This window comes from Hippichthys cyanospilos, chromosome 1 (assembly GCF_059441005.1).
Source record: "Hippichthys cyanospilos isolate Australia breed blue-spotted pipefish chromosome 1, RoL_Hcya_1.0, whole genome shotgun sequence".
Lineage (NCBI taxonomy): Eukaryota > Metazoa > Chordata > Actinopteri > Syngnathiformes > Syngnathidae > Hippichthys > Hippichthys cyanospilos.
The window spans coordinates 9170303-9192238 of record NC_142369.1 but is presented as its reverse complement, the minus strand read 5'-3'; the positions used below and the strand labels follow the sequence as shown (position 1 = coordinate 9192238).

Genomic DNA, 21936 nt, shown 5'->3' with positions numbered 1-21936 from the left:
ACAAGCCCCGGGTATAACCCAGAGCCCTCGAGAGACTATGTCTCACAGCTGGCCTTGTTGATCTTTAGATTCCCCCCGTAACATTGGAAGAAGTGACTCTGGAAGGGGGCAGCAGCTTTAGCAGCCAAGCCCAGACTTCCCTCTCCCCAGCCACTTCGTCCAGCTGCTCTTACAGAATTCCCCGGCCAGCCGAAAGACATTGTTTTGTTGTTGTTTTTTTTTTGTTTTTTATCGTGTCCTGGGTCATTCCTAGGGCCTCCTCCAGGTGGGACATGTCTTGAACCCTTCGCAGGCATTCAGGAGTAGGGGCAGCTCAACTCTTAGTCCCTCCCGAATGACCAAGCTTTTCACCCCATTTCTAAAGTGCAGCTCGAAGACTCTGCAGAGGAAATTGATTGCGTCCGTTTGTATCCCGGCCCCTCTTTTTTCAGTCACAACCCACTGCTCGTCACCTTAGGTGAGGGTAGGAACTTAGATTCCTAATATTTAACGTTTAATCTTCTCATCTCTGCCCATCCAATTTTCATGATAACTGGTAACTGAGCCAAAGTGAGATATTATTTTTCACAAGGTGCAGAATATTGAACTCCTGGCCCATTTGCATTTGGACCAACTGGGGCACTTTGATTATTTAGGCATAACATGATGATGCACACTGACTCTGCGACCCCCTGCTCCAAGTTGGTTGTAGCCTCTGCCCACGCTCGCTCTTCTGCAGCCCCCGCAGGCATCTGCCACCATGAGCTGATCAGAGGACGCTCGCCTAGGACATCAAATGCTCATCGTATAACCTGACCTCCAGCTGAACCCCGGCCCCCTCCCATCATGCTTCCAAGCAGCCCACGGAGATGGAAAAGCTCAATGTTGCTCAGGCTCACAACCTCCATCACTTGTCAGAAGCCTTCAACACGTGCCTTCTGTTTGCTCCGCTGCCAGGTCAGTGGGGGTCGTTTTCATGGTTCCTGCCCAATGCAGAGGTCTTCGTGGCCATCTGAATAATCGCGACAATCTGGGAAATTGCAAAGGAGTTCTTCACACTTGCAGTTCGAAGCAGTCATGCTTGAAATATGCGCAGGACGTTCCGGATGAGAGGTCGCGACTTTAGCACATCGTAACAAATGCTGTTTTATTCATGCCAGCATGTTGCTCTCATTGATATCTCACTGAATAAATCACATCTATAGATATGTCTTTATTATTTATTTCGCAGCAAAGTAAGGGATCAAAGCGAGGGAGAAAAGAGCTTTTCTCGGAGGAGATGTTATTACTCATTCAACCACACAAAAGATCACAAAGGGAGGGGTCAGGATGTCAGGGAAATCACAGTAAATAGAAATTACAAATTAGAGAAATAAAGTTGCGATTAATTTGTGCAAAATGGAAAGTAATTTAACTCGACACATCTCTGTTGCACTTCATTTAATGGCCACTAGATGTTCTCCTTAAGCTCTGTGTCATTGAAGCTTCGAGCAACGAACCAGGCTTCGTGAAACGGGTCAAAGCTCACGACCCGGAACTGACAATGAATTGCATTAGGATTAGTCGTCAGATAAGGGGATGACTTTGTGATCTGCCTGCCGGGAGGTGAATGGGAAACAGCATGTTTGTACAGTACAGTATGCGTAGCGCACAGCCATGTTGGCATGGTGTTTTAACGTCCTTCTTGCATCTGTTTGATGGCATGCCAAAGGGTCACATGATTGCTGTTTTCAAATGTTATTGGTCCCTTTGTCATTTTTGTGACCCGTTTGTGGAATGACGTCCGAGATAAAGGATTCACAGGGACATGCTAGCTAGCTTGTTGGATTAAAAAACTCCTTAGCAACAGTGCCCACTAATCTCTTATTTTCCAGTACTTTGCTTACAATGTTTTGGAGCTGCTAGGAAACGAAAGTCGAAGCCTTAAGGAGGTTGTTTTTGTATTCATCCAAAAGTAGAAATGTCTGAGAAATCAAAACTAATACTGTAACTACTATAACCAATATACGCCTGGTTTAATCAAAACATGTTTTTTTATATATATATATATATATATATATATATATATATATATATATATATATATATATATATATATATATATATATATATATATACACACACACAACAATAGAATTATGCTAACTTTACAACAAAACAGAGGACAGGCATAAAGATGACAGTTTATGTAGATTTACTGTATACGTTTATACAGTCTACGGTTTACTGCTTATAGGAAACATTGCTATTAGGAGAAAACTAAGGCCTTGTCCACATGTATCTGGGTATATTAATCCGTATAATTCCCCTCTTCATGTGTAAAAAGAAAATTCCTTCCACATAGCTTAATTTTTAAAAAATGCTGCTACACGACTCTGCATAGTGCAGTTATCAATTTAAAAGCATGCCAAGCCACTAGGTGGCAGTAAATAGATTCTGAAGAATGAGAAAGAACTTTCGACTCTTAACGTCATCGGCGTTGGTGTCTTTGGTGGCAAATAAAGTAGAGTGATGCAGTGTTGGGAGTATATATATATATATATATATATATATATATATATATATATATATATATATATATATATATATATATATATATATATATATACTGTAATGTCATGTTTTGGAGGTGGTGTGTTTTTTTTTGTACTGTATGGTCTTCTTAAAATTTTCTGCAGTAAAATAGTTGCTATTCTCAGTGATGAAAAGCTTTGAGCTTGATTTGCAACTCTCTCCGACAGCTGCTCGGTCAGCCAATCATCTCAGTCGCTGCCAGACGCTCCACCAATGGGCTGCTCGGAGTCCTCGGGGTGTGTGTCTCATTAGCTAGATTCCAGGACCTGGCTCTGGCCCACTGGACGCACTCAGCCGGAAAGGATGACGTCCAGAGGGGGATTCATCATCTGCAGCATCGTCTCCTCTCTCCAGTTTCTCTGCCTTTTCAGGAACAGCCAAGGCGAGTGAATGCTCAAGCATAAAGCTGACAGGATTTGGAAAACCTATCTGATGATTTGGTATTATGTAATGGCTCTGACTGACAGTCTAACCCTAACAAAAAACAAATGGCCAAATGTTTAAAAAAAATAATAGTACATTTTGTCCTCAACAATGGCCTCTTTAATCTCTGTCCACAACACCAATTTGCATAGTTTAGTCAAAGCTGGGTAAAACAGGACTTTTTTTTTTCCTGGTCTTTTCTGCTCGCCTAAACATAATCACAAGCACTGACCTACATTTACAGCCAATTCTAATATTTGTTTGTTTAACGCTATGCTCAAAAACAAATTGCAATTCAGTATCAATACTAGGCGTTATGGTTTTTTTTTTCTGAAAGATGAGTAATGACATTCCAAATGAAACCTATAAGGGGTGCCAAACACGAGGTATTTTCAGCAATAAACGGTTCATGGTCTATAATTTGATTACTCAAAAATGTTTCAAGTACAATCAATACCTTTTAAAACACATATTTTTTCATTTGGCAATGGGATGGAGCTAAATGGAGATCAGGGCTGGCCACCCTTTTGGCCACTCACAAAAATTCTCACATCTGATTATTCTGCCAATTTTACATGCATGCAATTTTCTAAGGCACCTTGTTACATGCCACAAGTTATTCATAATAACAATATAATTCTTTCATTTCAGGACTTCATGAGATGTTTAATCGAACGACACATGCATGCATGGCCCCCTCTTCACTATTGTGTGTTGTCACCCTGGCCACCCCATCAAAAAATTCTAGCCATGCCACCGCTGTTGACTGAAAATGTGCTCAAGGCTCAGGTAACGACCAATCATGGCGCACCGGATTTTTTTGTTGGTATTTTCATGTGACATTATGCAATTAAAAGTAAAATAAAAATGACTCAGTAATCAAATACTGTAGACAAAATAAAACATTTTTACTGCTGAAAATGGCAAAATAAACCTAGTATTTTATGTAAAGCTTAAATCTTTTCAGAAAAGCTAAATACATAACCAGTTTGTCTTCTTTATAAGAAAGTGGCACATCAGTATTATTTTTTTTTTTTTTAAGAAATCACAAAATCAACAGGAAGTTAACATCATGAATGTACTATAATTTTAACTTTTAAGCAAATGAATGATGTTGAAAAGTTTCAACACTTTGAATTATTATACAATAAAACCAAAAAACACTTGTTTCATTTGAGTAAGCCAAGCTGGTTCGGTTCGGTGTAAGTCAAGTTTGAATGATGATTACTTTTATATTCTGCCATGTAGTTAGCTTTGACATCCACGAGCAAAAAGCTAACAGTGTATTATTGTGAAGCATGTGCACTTGGAAATCACGTCTCTTGTTCCTTACCTAATATGTTCTGTGTGGGTACCCCAAATATTTTTAATTAAGTTTAGAACAGAATCCAAGGGGTAATTGGGGTTTTATGAGCAATACAAAATGACTGAAGGGTTGTGCTGGCCCGCTAGCCTTGAGTTAGCCACCTGCGGTCTCAAGGATGACTGGAACAACCAACATGGTTAATTTTAGTTTGAAAAAATAAATAAAAAGAAGAATAACTTGTAGGTATGTGCGTTTTCTGGCATCCAGGGGACACTGAAGTCCAAAGGCGCTTGAGTGGGTTCATGTCAGTGCCGCAAGCAGGTTAGGCAGGCTAATGCGACCTAAATGTTGCCTCTGGGTGGCGGTTGAAGAAGATGCGGAGCTTCTCACGGCCCATCGAGTTTGATAGAATTCCCTCGCACACCCACCCCCACTTCAGGGACTAATGCTGACCTTTACTGTAGTTTTTAAGTGTGAAGGGAGCCTATGTAGTAATAGTAGTACTCACGCCCCCTCTAGTGGCATACAAAAGAATCACAGAATTTTATACATATATTTTAGACCAATTGAATAAGTACGGTATATCAAACATTAGAATGAATGAATGTTCTCTTTATTGTTTTTTTTAGTCAGTAAATTCAGTTTTTAAAAGTTTTACACTTACTTATTTATAATACATTTGCACAATAATACAATTTTTCACAATAATACATTTTTTTTAGAATAATCTGCTGTCAGTCGTGGGGGAAAAGCAAACTAAATAGTTTTTATTTGGTTGCCCGATGGGTCATTTTTAAAATTAGATTAATTATTTTAAGTTTTATTCATTACTTATAGATTTATTATTAATAATATTTATATTATATATAATATATAATTGATTAAAAAATATGCAGCATATTGATATGCATTTTTATAAGAAATCATTGTCATTATTAATTATATAAATAATTGGGATAAATGAACAAACAATTTTAGTAGTTTGGTTTTATTAAATTTTTAGTACAAAATTAATGTTTATGGCAATCTTTAAGAATGTTATTTCTTTAAACATTTGTTTAGTTATGTTGTTGTTGTTGGTTTTAATTAAAGTACCATTATAATGCCTTTACATTCACGTTTTCATTTTAATCTCTTGTGCAATATTTTGATCATTTTTGGGTCATTTTCTTCCACATAATTCTCCCAGAAGTTTAGCCAAGGGATGGCTCACTCCTGATCGTGTGATAACTGAGTGGTCATGCCATGTTGAACTTTGACATGTTGTAACCATCTGGGTGAAATTTCAGCTCCCAAGTGTCTTAGTTCAATGCTTTCCCTTTGATATGAAATGCCTTTTATGTAGAGATCAAAGGATTGGACAAAATATTGCACAATGCAAAATTATATAGCATACCTTTGTGATAAATCTTTAGACGTACTACACTATTATTTAAAGTTGGTCCTGATTAAAGCAAATGGATCACTAAGAATGTTTTGACTTATTGTAAAAAGTTGGATAAACACTGTTGTCTGTTATCAATAGAGTGAGAGAAACACCAAACCACCGATAAATAAGTGTGTTTTTCTTTGGTTGCACAATGGATAATTTCTTTCTAAATTAGACTTCTTTTTTTTTCCCCTCACGCAACACTTAAAATCCCAATTTAAAAGAAAAAAGGCTCTCGCCCGCATGCTAATTAGCAAGTCAAAAATAAACCTTAAAGCCACTCAAATATTAATGGAAGTGTTAAAGCCAAATCACATTTCATGTCCTTCCCAGGTCAAGTGCTGGAAGGACTGAGCATGGCTGGAAAGACCATTATTCAAATGAGAGAAGACACAGACCATAATAGAATCAGCCAGACCATTATCTTCTGTTTTAGCATGCTGCTCATTTGTAGACATGAAAATGCAGCCCACATCTATACTTTACCCAAAAAGCATCTCGCTAAACCTTAAAAGGCTCCAAATGAGTGTAAATCAGGGCAGCCATGTTGCATTACTTTGAACTAATGCCGCCAGGACCCAGAATAGCAAACATGCCTATTGTAGAACAAGATGTTCATGACCGTCTTTTGTCCTCATTTCCTCTACTCGGTAATATTTGCGCGCGAATCGTCAAGGTCAAAACTAATGATGATGCACACAACAAAAGAAATTTGGGTTGTTCACCAAACTTGGCTGGATTTTGGGCAGGTTGGATTTCTTTTACTCTTGTTACTGGGTTTGTTATTTGGACCCAGCAGATTCGATTGGAGAGTAGATTTGAGCAGCTGAAGCTGTTCATTGTTTTGGAGTTATATAGTTTAATGGAGTAATACCTGCCAAGAAATTGATTACCAGGTTATTAGTATAGGTCTAAAAACTGTTGGGTCAAAATAACCCATTTATTCTTGTGTTTTGTTTTTGTACCTTTCTTGGGTTACCTTTAAAAAAAAAAAAAAAAATATATATATATATATATATATATATATATATATATATATATATATATATATATATATATATATATATATATATATATATATATATATATATATATATATATATATGTTAGTATTGTTCTGTACAAATCAACCACAGCAATTTAATGCTTTGTATCAATAAATAAATACATAGGTCAAAATGGCGCAATCGTCTCTGACTCAACTGTTAAGGTGTACTATATTTAATCAGAGCTTTACTGATAACCTGGTAACCCTTTTCTTGCAGCTTTAATTCATCTATATGGATAGTTTTAACCATTTGATGGTTTATAATTTTAGCCTAAACTGCTGTTCCAAATCACCAACCCTATCCACTAACCCAGCAATGTTTGGTTCCTTTTGGGCTCACCATTGAGTTAACAATTCCACCTAATTTGGTTTACTTGGACCCCGTAACTTTAAAAATAAAGCACAATTTAGCCTCAACTTGAAATTTCACCCTAAAGCTCAGATTCCCAAAAATGTTCTGGGTCAAATTCTCAACCCATTGCACTGGGTATAAATAACACAGAAATAGTACCAAAAAAATGAATCAAATTTGACACAAGTAAGTTTGCTTAAAATCTGCATAGTTGCCCTTTTTTGGCAAAAAATCTTCTCCCAAATCCAAGGTTATACCCACAACACAATGTGCTTTGGTGTAAGTAAGCCAGCATTGGTACATTGTAAAAAAAATTCAAACAAAATGCACTCTGTATATGTAACCCAGCATTGGTATCATGTAAATATAAATTGGATCAAATTGAGAGGTTGGGATCAGTCCCTTCTTTATGTATTATTGGGTGATTTTGATTCCAACCGTATAGGGTATATTATTTTTAACCAGAACTTTACTGGTAAGATGGTAACCTATTCCTTGGGAACTTTAAGTCATTGTGGGTAGTCTTTACCCCTTGTTGGATCAAAATCTTGGCCAAACGTTCTGAGACAAATCCTCCATCCCAAGGCTTTGGTGTAAATAACACAGCATCGGTCGGGTTAGATATTTCACCCACTCAGGGTTACTTTTGACACAATGTCAAGCGTGCTCCTTGCAATCTGTCGTCTCGACCAAATCATATGACAGCGTGACTTCTGATTGCTTTTTGTTGTTCTTTTCAACATGACATTAAAATACATAAACAGGGATCTTTTTTTCAGTGAAGATTCCTTCTTTTACATTTGAAGTAGAAGGCATGCCAATCGTGCCTTTAAAAAAAAATCAAAGCCTCCATGTTTGCAGCACTCCCTAATTATCTGTTGAATGATTGCACACAAGTGATTTAGAATGTTGCATCAGGCGGCATCATGTACCCACTTTGCTGGAAGATGTGTCGCTTTTATCCAGAGTCATAATTTACTTGTCAGAGCACTGGTGCTCCAAGCGGGGATGAGGCACCCCGCCGTGGTAATGGCAAGATGTTTTTCCCCCCTTTTATAAATACACACGTTACACACATACACACACGCACGCACGGACACGAAAAAAAAAATATATATATATTCCACTTCCCCTTCGAAATGTAGTCAGGTGGCTCATGTTGCAATATTTCCATCTAGTGGGCAGAAGCAGAACCTGATTCCTGACAGGTCAGCTAAGGTTCAGTCGGTTTATTACCTGCTTGTTGATGATAATGTATTATTAATTTGTATTTGTTTTCATAATATTCTAAAATTACACCTAATTATTGGCCTTAAATTAGTACATTTTTGGTCATCTACAGCCTTGTGGTGCAGTTTGTTGCCATAAAAGACTAACTAGCATGGGTCATTTCAGAATCGGGCAATTTGGCTATTGACCAACATTACTGAGAATTGACTGTTTAGGTCACGTGTGTCAAACCTCGGCCCTCAAGGACCGGTATCCCACATGTTTTCAAACGTTCACTCTCAAACACTAGAATTGAAAATGTATAACAATTGCAAGGAAATCATATTGACAAAATTGCACCAAAAAACCTTATGTGATTCTTACCGAAACATGCAGCTGCCATTGTGGAGTAAACCTTTTAACTGCCAAACTCACATGTATTTAGAACTACATTTGAACTGTTCAGTTGATCATTTGTGTGTGTGTGTGTGTGTGTTTTTAAAATACCATGTACCATGGTAGGTAATGCATTTTGGACCTGGGCCTTCACTACGTTAGCGAGCTAGTTTGCGCTCATATGTGCTTCTCTGGAAGTGCTAAATTTTTGTTCGGTGTGTTGGAGGGGGACCTATAAAGACAATGTACGTCTGTGATGAGTTGTTTTAGCAAGTCCTATAAAAGCCAAGGCCACATTTTGGCAACATAGGAGACTATGTGTAAAGTACGCACTAGCTTGATAGTTGCATTTCTGCTGAGTCATGTACCTCACATCTTTTCGTTTTAACTAAATGACACAAACGGTTTAAGTAACAGGGTTGTATGTATGTTCATAGATATAACTTCATAGCGTAATATATATATATATATATATATATATATATATATATATATATATATATATATATATATATATATATATATATATATATATATATATATATATATATAAACCTACTCACAAGAATGTTCGAACATATTTACAAGCGTGTTGGAACATACTTGCAAATATGTTTGAATGTACTTGTGAATATTATATGTTCAAATTTACTTGTACACTAAACTCTGAGACCAGAGCATTTTTCCCATAATGTTACAGGGTATGCTCATCAGCATTCCGTGGCATTATGATAACATACTTGCAAAAAAAAATAAAAAAATGCATGTACTTGCAAATACTGTATATTGGGACATACTTGTAAACTAAATTCAGAAAACATAGCATTTTATTCCCCATATTCCAATATCCTGTGGCTTTATGGGAACAAATTATATATTTTTGGCATTTAGCATACAAGTACATTTGTACGTATTTGAAAATATATGCTTCCAAATACTGTATGTTCAAAATATTTCCTCTGAATTGCTAACTTATCTATTATATTTAATATATCAAGTAGGTCATGAATATGAGGAGAACTCTATGCTTATATTATTGTTATGTATTTTGTATGCAGCTTTTATCTTATTCCTGGCTGCAAATTTGTATTTCCTGGACATGAATTTGCCTTTTTCGACTTGCTATTACAATTTGAAAACTTGTGATTCACAATTTGATTTAAACTGCTATTATGTTGCCGCTGGACATTCTAAAATAAACAGAACTCATATTGTGGTCTGGGGAATATTAGCGTGATGGATGCCCTGTCAACAAGTAAACCGCTTCCTGTGAACGCCAAACTAAGAAGAGATGAGGACATATTTTGTCACTTGGCCATAGAAGAAAATCACATTGAAGAAAAGCGAATACAATGTTGGTCTTTCACTTTGGCATCAGTTTCCTTGCACGTAAAGGTACGTTAGTCAAACAAGTGTCGATTTTGACTTTCATTTTTTCCAGCTGTGGAGAAACAGTACCAAGACCTTAGATTCCTCATGCCCTTCTCAAAAGTTGGACTGACTGACTGACTTCACACAATGGGGTCCCTCCCCCCCTACAAAATCCTGCCCACCAGTGTAATAACTCCCACTGATACGCACATGGAAAGCTACTTGGACTATTTAAGCAGAAGAGTGTGAGGAGGCAGGCGGAAGCTTTCAGTCTTTCACCAAAGTGCGCCTACATTTGAAGACTCTTTGCACACTTCCTGGTGAGAAACATTTTTTAACTCATTCAACTTGGTGGTTCATTCTAAAAATGTCTGCATGTGTTATACTGCTTTTTAAGGACATTTCATGTTGATTGCATTAGATTGTTGTGCCAGTGAGGATGTGTCACAACCATCTTTGCGTAAACAGCCTTTGACAGAAATGAGGGACTCGAGTCACGTGACAAGAGACAAGCCTAGGCTAAAATTTATGAGGATTTGACTTTGCTGTTGATGAGATTCGACTGGAAGCATTTCAAAAGTGTTTTCTTTTCCCAGTTGAAAATTTGCATTTGCTTGTTGCCTTATCTCATGCGTCCTGCTTTTTCATCCAATCACAGATCAGCATTCAGCTTATACACCCTCGCAACCCTACAGACCAATTTATAGAACTGAACATCAGTTCACAAAACACAAACAGCCAGCCTCACCTCTGATTGCGCAATCGGTCACAAAATTCTGAAAATTGCACAGTTGCAAAAGCAGAGTGTATTAGTAGAATTACTGAAACAAAACGGATTGGCTGAAATAGGTGATTTGACTCAGCTGAAATCTAGTGGGGGCTCAATTTTGCCGAACATAAGATGTGGGACTTACAACTTGAACATAAATTTCCGGAGAAAACCCACATGAGAGAAACATGCAGACACCACACAGGAATGAGCGAGGTGGATTTGAACTGGGGTCCCTGAACTGTGAAGCGAACGTGCTAACCACTGCTTCACCAAGCCAAGATTTGTTTTTTTTATTTATTGAGTGATCTAATCAAGCCCAGTAGGGATTTACGATACTATTATTTTTCCGACCGATATCAATATGAGGAGTCACGCTTTTGAACACTCACCAATACCATGTACAGATAACTTTAAGACTTCAATTTATTTTATTTGCCCGAGGAAAACTTGCTTGATGTCAGATTGTCGTTTTCTTTCTTTTATTTTTTTTCTGTAACACTTGTGCAATATGTGGGCTATTTTTGAGTCATTTTCTTCCACATGTTACACTAGCCAAGAGATGGCACACTTCTGGAAGTGTGATAACTAACTAAATGGTTGTGCTGTGTTGAAATTTGATATGCTGTCACCATCTGGGTGAAATTTCAGCTCCCTAGTGTCTTCTTTCAATGCTTTCCTTTTGATGCAAAGATCAAAGGGCTGGACAAAAAACTGCGAAAGAGTTAAATATAATTGGTATTGAAAGCCTCGTGAGTCTCGATATCTTAAAATAAGGCTTGTATCGGAACTTTGCCGTTACTCAAGTCCAATGTCAAAGCACAGATGACACATCTTTGTAGTTTTGTGAGTATGTAGTCAGCTCTGGAGAGTTGGGTATGAGGGAGTGAGTCAGTGAGGATAATTGCGAGCATGTGCGTTACTGAAGTGGAAGCCAAACGTTGACCGTGCAGGCCGCAGAAACCCAACAGCAACCCCCTCCCTAACTTGGCTTAGCGATTTTGCAGAAGTTCTCAAATGTTTCAGTTCAACGGACCCCTTATAGCAGAGACATTTTTACTTGTGTATGTATGTGTCTGTTTCTTTTGAGGGAGAAACATTAATTGAATTCAGATGGTTGATAACCTAAACTCTTAAAAAAGCTGGGTCAAAAGTAAACCGAATTGGATGGATGGCCCTGTCATGGAATTTCCCAGACTCTTCAAAATGATGACCGCTTTCAAATTTTCAGACCACCTAAATCATCTAACCCTAACTTCACCCATAACCAATCCAAACCCACACTATATATTCTCCAAATCCTTTGTCATACTTCTCCTACCATTGGTTGAATGTTTAGAGCATTGACATCACTCTCATCTTTTGCAGTCGTCACAGAGTGAAGCATGGCCGACACGTCTGGTCAATCCGACACCGCCGCTACCAACCCCTCGCCTGACGTTCCCGCTACTGCTGGAGTCCGTCCCAAGGTGAGCAGCCGTGGCCGCACCGCCGGTCCCGCCGCCAACTCCAACTCGGACGAATCGGACATCCCAGAGTTTGAACTCTTCGGTGCTGTCGGCCCAAGAGGACTTCCGCCTTTGACTGGTGAGGGGGATTTTTGCTTTGGTCGGAAACCGTGTAGTGTGAAAATCTTGTTACTGTACAAGGATGAACCTTTGTATTGGTAGCACTGTCGCTATCAATATTTCAATCGGTCGCACCGCACAGGATTTGGTCGCACGCTTTCTTAACCGTATTTCATAATGTATAGTCATTTCCATTTTTGTATCGTAATTTCCTATGATGTAAAGATTGACAGTGACTCGAGAATATTTTACTGTCACAAGAAATAGGTCAATTATTTTATATAACTTAAAGAAAAGACTTTGGAACATGATTTCGCTAAACGCAGGGGGGCCAGCTCTTACAGTGCGATGAGTTCCTTCAATGCAGTGTGTCCAAACTTAGGGGTAAGTGAGCACATGGCAGGGGATACGTAGAAACTGTCACTTAGAATCACTGGGCTATACAAAAATCCCATATTTAAAGAAGTACAACACTGTCACATTAGGTATTTGTAATGGCAACAAAAAATGACGTGAAAGCCTTCACTTAGTGCTCCTGTTTTTATCTGGATCTTTTTTTCAATTTCTACTTAAATACAGAGACTATTTTTTACCATCTCAGCTGAACAACTTCTTACCATACCGCAAACACGTTGGAGTTTGTGCATATGATTGAAAGTTGACTGGCACCATGATTGACAGTCACACAGGATAAAATGTGGGGAGTTCCGGCAGCCTGTCAAGCCATCCCAATCTGCCGGACAGACACATACACTGGCAGGACAACTGATAATTCACATTGCTAATCTTAGTCCAAGCATGTAATTTAACTCAAATACTTCATAACAGAATCTAAAATATTCTTAAATTGAAATATAAAATAAGAACTAATAACAAATAAAATTGAAATGCAAAGTGTACCTATATAAATGTTTGAAAACAACCCTAAAGAATTTGATGAACATGTTTTGTACTTCTAAGTTAAATACAACTGAGCTGTACTTAAGAATTACTTCCTTTTCTCTCAAAAGAGAAATAAACATTTTATATGATGCAGTTATAAAGAAATTGGGGCGCCAGAATGAAAATGTGTGTGTCCAGAGTTTCTGGACATCTGGGATGTGGACATGATAAAGAATCGAGACGAGACCAACAAGATTCTCCACCACACGGCGCCGTACAATTCCGATTATCTGATCGTCCGTCGAGGACAAGAGTTCCAGGTCAACATCACCTTCAACCGCCCCTACAAGCCAAACAAAGACAAGTTTGCTGTGGAGTTTGTCATCGGTGAGCTAAAAAATACACACAGACGTCAAAGGTTTCATACAGTAAATAAAAAAAGTCTACACACCCCTTTCAAATGAGATTTGTGATGTAAAAAGAGTGAGCTCAAGACGTTATTTGAAAGTCAAATTAAATTTTGCAAAAAAGAAAAAAAAAAAAGCATATTTTTTTAAAGTAAGTATTTTAATAACGTCGTTGCATAAGTGTGCACACCCTCTTATAACAGGGGATTTGGCTATAAAATTGTCCCTCAGGTTCAAGTCCTCAGTACAGCAAAAATACCTACATTCCCGTCTTCCCCACCGAGGACAACCAGAGCTCCTGGCAGGGCCGTGTCATCAAGACCTCTGAGAACGTGCTCACCATGGGCGTCACGCCCGCCGCTAACTGCATCGTGGGCAAGTACCAGATGTATGTCGCCGTGGCAACCCCATACGGCATCCGCAGGACCAAGCGGGACAAGAAACGTTACGTCTATATTCTCTTCAACCCGTGGGTATCGGGTGAGTTTAGTCTGCTTCAGTTCATTGGCCTGAATCTTTACCTAGCACAACTGCCACTGAAAAGCTCCCACACGTACTGCGGGATGCTCACAATATGCACATAATATTTAACATTCTGACATGCACGAGTATCAGTGGGGAATGTGAGTTTTAAATAAAAATTCTGTAGTTTGAGTGTTTTACGAATGCAAAACAGTTCAAAGTGCATGAAAGCGTTTCAATTCTACACATAAGAGTTTTAGTACTGTACGTGAGCAAAAAATCTCAGTAGTTTGTGTAAACATTCTCATTCGTGACCGAGATAGAGTTCAGTAGTGTTAATGAGAGTTTTTCAGTTGTGTGCATGAGAGCATCAGTAGTGAACGTGAGTTAAAATAAGCTTTTCAGTTGTACACATGAAAGCGTTTCAATGGGGAACGTCAATGATAAGAGGTTCTGTAGTTTGACAGTTTCAGGAGTTAATATGAGGAAAAAAATACAGAATGTGAATGAGAACATTTCATTTGTATGTATGAGAGTGTTTCACTATCATGCAGGAGTGTTTTGATAGTACATGTGAGAATGTTTCAAGTATTATGTGTAAGAAGATTTCATTTGTGTGTATACACGTGTTTGTGTGGGAAATTAGGGAGGAAAGATTTTTAGTAGTTTGTGTGAGAGTGATTCAGGAGTGCTTTACTATGCATGAGACCATTTCAGTAGCCAGTGAGAGCATTTCAAGTACACGTGGGAATGTTTAAGTTATTCGTATGAAAGTTTTTAGTGTGTGAATGAGTGTTTTTATTTGTTATGTGAGTGTTTCAAGTAATATGTGTGACAGTTTACATAGTATTTGAGTGGGAAAAAAAATAGTTGTGTGTGAGCTTGTTGCAGTAGTGTGTCAGAGAGCATTTCAGTAGTTTATGCGAGCAAAGAAGTAATTCAGAAGTGCTTGTTGTGAGTGGTATCATGTGAGCATGTTTTCTCCTCTTAGCCGACGCAGTTTATCTTAATGATGACGTGGAGAGGGAGGAGTGTGTGATGGCGGAAACGGGAATCATCTACCATGGTTCCCACGACGACATCGCCGAGAGATTCTGGAACTACGGCCAGGTAACCATTAATCGCCTTTTTTTTAAACACAAATGATAGTTTCGTAAAATGTGGGTCATCTGTACATTAAATTGTATTTTATGTAACAATGTCTTATCAATCATCATTTCAATAATACAGTAATTTAAAAAAAATATATATAAAAAATAAAAAAATGGGTTGTTTTATATACACCTTGTAATATATATATATATATATATATATATATATATATATATATATATATATATATATATATATATATATATATATATATATATAAATGTAATCATTTTTAAAGAATACATATTAAATAACGTTTAAATATTGATATTGATATTGATAATATTGAAAATTATGTTATTGGATAATAAATAAAAGTAAGTCAGATAAATAAATAGGTATTTTTATTTGAATTTCTTTTTAAACTAAGATGATTGAGTAAATTTGGTTGCACTCTTTTTTTCAGTGTTTTTTCTATTTGATGAGTACTCTTATGTAAAAGCAAACAAATAGTAAAGCACAAAGTATTTCCAAGTATTTCAAAACAATCTTCGACAAATATTCTGCTTTAAATTACTTCATGTAGTTACAGTACCCTCCAAAACAATAACTTTTATTGGTGTTCTATATTTTCGAAAACAACCAGCCAGTTAATCAGTTATCAGACTTATTTTTTGCCGAATATTGGAATAATCAAAATCCATAGTAATCACCCTTTAACTTGTAACTTCCATTTTTTTCTTATCCGACCCATCTGCTCATTTTAAAAATGTAGCCTTTGAGCAAAAAAAAAAAAAAAAAAAAAGCGGTTTGCCCAGTTCTTTGATTCTTTTCTTAATGATTTGTGTGTGTGTGTGTGTGTGTGTGTGTGTCTAGTTCAACTATGGCGTCCTAGATGCGTGCCTGTACATCATGGACAGGTCTGAGATGCCCATCATCAACAGAGGAGACCCCATCAAGGTGGCTCGGAGGGCCTCTGCCATGGTGAGTAAAAACCTAACCCGAGTTTGATTTCAGCTGGTGCTACCTTGATTGATTTCAAATGAACTGCCCTGTACAGCATGAACCGATGGTAGCTAGTTGTGAGGCCGCTTCGTGGCTGATTTTTTTTTCTTTGGGGGGGGTCCTCAAACGCAGCTGGACTCTCGCGATGACGACGGCGTGCTGGTGGGGAACTGGAGCGGGGACTACACCTACGGAGTGGCGCCCACGGCCTGGACCGGCAGCACGGAAATTCTCCTCACCTATGCTAGCAGCAAGATGCCTGTGTGCTATGCGCAGTGCTGGGTCTACGCCGCAGTTTTCAACACCTGTGAGTGAGACAAATTTGAGAGTTCAAATCAAACTCAGTAAGTCTGTTCAAAGTAGAATGAAGTTTTGATTTCTGATTTGCTAGCTAACAGCCAATCAGATTGATTAACTCATTTAATCATTTTTTTCCCCACATATTCATTCAGGCACTTATTTACTTTTTGTTTATTTATCTATTTGTTTATTTAACTATTCAAATATTCATTTATTTTCAAAAGTTTTTCTAAAGTGATGTGAAATTGCCTACTTAAGTAAAGCAGCCCAAATAAACAAGAAGTTTACAAAACTGATGTTGACTCAAAAAAGGACGTTTTTGGTATTGTTTTGTCAGTCCTGCGCTGCCTGGGCATCCCGTCACGAGTGGTCACCAACTACTATTCGGCCCACGACAATGACGGAAACCTGAGATCTGACATCATCCTGGATGAAAACGGACGGATAGATCGCAGCCGAACCAGGGATTCCATCTGGTAACTTTTTGACCAGAATCATTGTGAGCAGCCTGTTTAAAGGGACAGTGTGTAAGATTTAGACCATTTTTCATTCAAAAGGTATACATTTAATTATTGTAAATTTGAAAAACTTGCAAAGGAATGTGTTCTTAATGACCAACAGTATGTTTTAAATATAACCATAGGTCTAGTTATCGTTAAATTATATTACAAGAGGGGTGGCACTTCTTCAGAGGCGGCCATGTTATTTATAACTACGGTCAATGGTAAATGCAGCATCAAGTTTGAGCTTACTCTGCGCTTGGCGCACCAGGAACTATCACTGCTGGAATGAGTGCAACATGTCCAGACCGGACCTCCCGCCCGGATTCGGAGGCTGGCAGGTTGTGGATGCCACGCCGCAGGAGACCAGCGATGGTAAATGTGGACCTTGTGAAATGCTGCCTCGCTCTTGACGCCTCATAATACAAAGTGGCGTCTTTTTCTTGAAGGCTTGTACAGATGCGGGCCCGCATCCATCCATGCCATTAAACATGGGGAAATCTGCTTCCCTTTTGATGCCGCCTTTGTATTCGCTGAGGTGGGTCTGGTTCAGTTTTTGTCCAAAAAAAAAACTTCATATACAAAAGTGACTATAGCTCCTGAATGAAAACATTCCAATTCAGTCTACGGCTGGGAAAATATTCGAAGATTTGAAAATGTGGGGAATATTTACAAAATGATGTAGTGTAGTGTACAGTATTTACCTATTACATATATATTTATTGGAGGAAAATGACCCAAAATGGTCAAAATACTGTACTGCACAAGGGTTAATGTGTTGCCATGTCCGCATGCCTGCAGGTGAACAGCGATATGGTGTTTTATTCCCGGAGGAGAGATGGCAGCATGGAGCCGGTCAAGGTGAATCGCACACACATCGGCCGCATGGTTTTGACCAAAGCTCCCGGCGACATGAGCAGCCGTGACATCACTCATCAGTACAAGTTCCCTGAAGGTTGGTGGGGAGCCGCCGCCATCGTCCTTATTGTCTTTGTCATGTGTTTTGTGTGTGTTTTTTAATCAAACATAATGTTTATTTTTAACTCATCCCAAAAACATAATTTTACATTTTCAAAGAATACAGACATTCAAACCCAAATACACAAAAAAAAGTAAGTGCGTGGTTGTCGGCGTACCGAAAAATTGTAGTAGTAGATGAATTGAGTACTAGAGTAATCATTTCCTTGAGATAATTGTGTACTAAAGTAATCATGACCTTCAACAGTACAGTATTAAAGTACTTGATTACATTAGGTACTAACACACTAATCAATTACTTTTAGGTAATGAAGTACTGAATAACTTAAGTAATCAATTACTTTCTACAGTAATCGATTGCTTCAATACTTTAGAAAAATGGCAGGTGAATTAAGAATTAAATAATTAAGAACTAAAGTAATCGGTTCCTTTAGATAATTGAGTACTAAACAATTACTTTGAGTATTTCAGTACTTGATTATTTAGGCACTAATTTAAGTGTGAGGTTATTGTTGTATCTAAAAATTGTAGTAGAAGTAAATGAATTGAGTACTAAAGGTAACAGTTCCTTTAGATAATTGTGTACAAAAGTAACCAATTACTTTCTACAGTAATCAATTACTTGATTACTTTAGGCACCAAATTACTAATTTAATTACTTTAGGTATGGAAGCACTTAAGAACTAAAGTAATCAAATTCGTGCTACAATAATCAATTACTTTAATACTTTTTAATAGAGAAATGGCAGACGAATTAATTATGGAATGAAGTACTATAGTAATCGATTTACTTTAAAGAATGAATTACTAAACTAATTGATTACTTTGGCGACTAAGAGTACTAAGGTACTTGATGACTAATGGCACTAAAGTACTAATCACTTTGGGTAATGAAGTACTGGATTAACTATAGAAAGTAAAATATGACGATAGCTCTTTATTATTTCGCCTAAAGTAATTGATTAGTACTTTAGGGCCTAGAGTAATCAAGTACAGTACTTTAGTAATAGTAATCAATTAGTTCAGTATTTCATGAATCGATTATAGTACTTTATTCATTAATGACTTCTCCTTAATTCACCTGCTCTTTTCTGGGATTGGATGTCTGGACTTTAAAAAAGTCTAAAAACACGTCTTTGGGATCGAATGAGATAAAAGTGATGCCGTGATACGATTCTGTAACGATATTAAGGCAGCACGGAGGAGCGCACAGTCCTGGAGAAAGCAGAGGCGTACAGCTGTAAAAGAGAGAAGTCCCAGCTTCCTCCGGGGGATGTGGACTTGGATCTCTCCAACGTGGAAGTCAGCGTCGGCGATGACTTCGACTTGAATCTGAAATTCCTCAATCGAAGCGGGAGTCGGCGTACGGTGGAAGCGTACGTCAGCGGCAGCGTGGTCTACTACACCGGCCTGGTCAGCTCCGAGTTCCTCTTCACTACGCCCTCGGTCAAGATTGCCCCAGATGGATGTAGGTCTTGAGGGGGGCCGGCGATGGGACAAAGTGAAACTTTCTATTTAACCCTTTCGAAACATTCGTTTACGTTTTTTGTTTGTTTGTTTGTTTGATTTTTTTTTGTTTTGTTTGTTTTTTTTTTGTTTTCAAGAATCCAGACCAATTTTAGGTACTTCATATCTTTTTCTCTTTTCAAGTCTTTGGCTAAAGAAGTACAGTATTGAAAAATTGCTGGTAATAAATGAAGTGTGGTAAAGTAATCAATTACTAGCAGGAAATTAAGTGTAAAAGAAATGTATTACTCAATTGCTTAGTACATTCAATTACAAATCAATCACTTTTGGTACTGATTACTTCAGTACCTAAAGTTATTTTAGTAATTATTATATTATATTATATTATATTATATTATATTATATTATATTATATTATATTATATTATATTATATTATATTATATTATATTATATTATATTATATTATATTATATTATATTATCATTGGAATAATAATAAATAGTTGTAGTTATTATCTAAAGTGATTGATTACATTTTAAGTAGGTACAAAGGTAATCAATTACTTTTGATACTTTATAAAGTAATCTAATATTGGTACTTTATAAAGTAATCTAAAGTCAAATAAAGTAATAAAATAAAGTAATCAGTTAGATTATCGCTTTAGGTAATGAGTGCCAATATAATTGATTACTTTAAGTACTGAAGTAATCAATTTCTTTACATAGTACCAAAAGTTTTAAAAGTTTTAATTATTACTTTAGTACTAAATTCATTTAGTACGAGCCGTTATTAGACCCTTCTTTAGTCAAACACTTGAAAAAAAATTGTCAACAATACAGAATGAAAAAAAAATAGATAAAAATGTCTTTGGTATCAAATGAGTTAATTCCCGCTATCGCCGTCGTGTTCTTCAGACGCAAAGGAGTCTGTGAGAGTTGAGTCCAAGCAATACATGAAGTCGCTGGTAGAGCAGTCGAACCTGCATTTCATCGTCACGGGGAAGGTGACGGAGACGGGCCAGATCGTCAGCGCCATGAAAGTCATTCGCCTGCACAATCCACGGCTCGCTGTCAAGGTGCCAATTGAAGCGTCGTCGACAAACTCGTTCTTGTCGCCCGTGCGCCGACGGTGCGTCTGTCTCGCTTCAGGTGAGCGGCCCCGGCAGAGTGAGCGAGGAGATGATGGCCACGGTGGAGTTTACAAATCCTTTAAGCACCAGCCTGGAGGACGTCTACATTCGCATGGAAGGAGCTGGGCTCATGCTTCCCAAGTACAAATACTACAGGTCAGTGTGTCCCTGTGAATGATGGGACTTGTGTCGTTGTAGTCTTTGACTGTAGTCTCACGGAGAGCTGTGGTTATATTAGCGGCGTCCAGAAGTTGAATTAGAATGAAGCTTGTAGCTGACCAAACACGATAACAATCTGAATTCAAACTTGAAATTCCAATTTTTTACAAAAGTAATCTAGGTAGGATATTTACAATGCTCCTCTGCCCCTTGTGAGTTTCATGGGCACTCCTACAAGACACGTGATTGGCTTCCGGCGCGACTAACGACCAATGCAGGAGTTGGGGCGGGAGTAGATCACAACTCGTGCCCTCATTGGCCGACGGTCGCTCCGGAAGCCAATCACGTGTTGTAGGAGTGCCCATTTCCCTCATGAAACTCACACACGCTGCTAGGAGCCAAGAAAGAGAGGAGAATAGCGCCGCAGCTGTATATATTTTCAAATGTTGGCTAAAGGAGTATCTAAAAATTGCTGGTAGAAAAACACTCGATTGTAGATCAAATTAACGGTTTACTGCTAAAAAATGGCTAAGTACTGTAAGTGGACTAGCCTTATAAATGCCACAAATTAAGTCGTTAATACCTTCTGAAAACATGTCTTGTTAACCACCCATCCAGCATTCTGCCACTTTTATAAAATCTCAATTTCACGATTTAGCTCATTTTCAAACCTACGCTTTAAAAAATGAGAAGTTAATTGCATTAATAGAATTTGATGCCTACGAAACTGTGTCAGGGTTTTTACTTTCCGTACGTGTATGTTCCACCTCTGCTAACATCCTCCCATCTCTGTTATCTCGCTGTCAGGCTTATCACCGGAGGTGCGTCTCTCACCTGGAGTGAGTTCTTCACTCCGCAGAGGGCTGGTACAAGTAAACTGATCGCCACCCTGGACTGTCCCGCTCTCAGGCAGGTACACGGCGAAGCCTCGGTCACTATCGAGGCCTGACCAAATGCCTCGCTTTCTTCACGACGTGTTGTCGTTATGAGTTGACCCAATAAATAACCGGCAGCCTCCCGTGTCTACAAGTGCGTTATTGTCCCTTCCGCCACACGTGACGTCTTCAAATTTGATAATCGGTGTTTTGTGAGTTATCTGAACGTCTTTGTTTTATAGTCATACGGTTCA

The 21936-nt window shown here is 38.0% G+C and overlaps 1 protein-coding gene across 3 annotated transcripts; it reads left to right on the top strand.

Moving 5' to 3' along the window:
- Positions 1-21829, top strand: f13a1b (coagulation factor XIII, A1 polypeptide b). Of its 3 annotated transcripts, none has more exons than XM_088427499.1 (18): positions 1-936; positions 2721-2935; positions 3628-3765; positions 10158-10407; positions 12225-12443; positions 13505-13693; positions 13945-14193; positions 15167-15285; positions 16144-16251; positions 16405-16579; positions 16910-17048; positions 17344-17447; positions 17522-17610; positions 17874-18027; positions 19243-19518; positions 20434-20594; positions 20668-20804; positions 21615-21829. In XM_088427499.1, exons 5-18 carry the CDS (start codon positions 12242-12244, stop codon positions 21754-21756), a joined length of 2244 nt encoding a protein of 747 aa, XP_088283625.1. In that variant the 5' UTR covers positions 1-936; positions 2721-2935; positions 3628-3765; positions 10158-10407; positions 12225-12241; the 3' UTR covers positions 21757-21829. The 3 variants fall into 3 exon arrangements, with proteins under 3 accessions (XP_088283625.1, XP_088283634.1, XP_088283644.1); XM_088427518.1 differs by lacking the exon at positions 1-936 and having other exon boundaries at positions 2766-2935; positions 12225-12325; positions 12393-12443; XM_088427508.1 differs by lacking the exons at positions 1-936; positions 10158-10407 and having other exon boundaries at positions 2764-2935.
- Positions 21830-21936: the final 107 nt, after the last annotated feature.

What these genes read in the sequence shown, in the direction of transcription:
- f13a1b (XM_088427499.1), top strand. Translation starts at nt 12,242, where the DNA reads ATGGCCGACACGTCTGGTCAATCCGACACCGCCGCTACCAACCCCTCG. An exon ending in CGCCGCAGTTTTCAACACCT is followed by an intron (nt 16,580 to 16,909) that starts GTGAGTGAGACA and finishes TTGTTTTGTCAG; the next exon opens with TCCTGCGCTGCCTGGGCATC. An exon ending in GCCGCAGGAGACCAGCGATG is followed by an intron (nt 17,448 to 17,521) that starts GTAAATGTGGAC and finishes TTTTTCTTGAAG; the next exon opens with GCTTGTACAGATGCGGGCCC.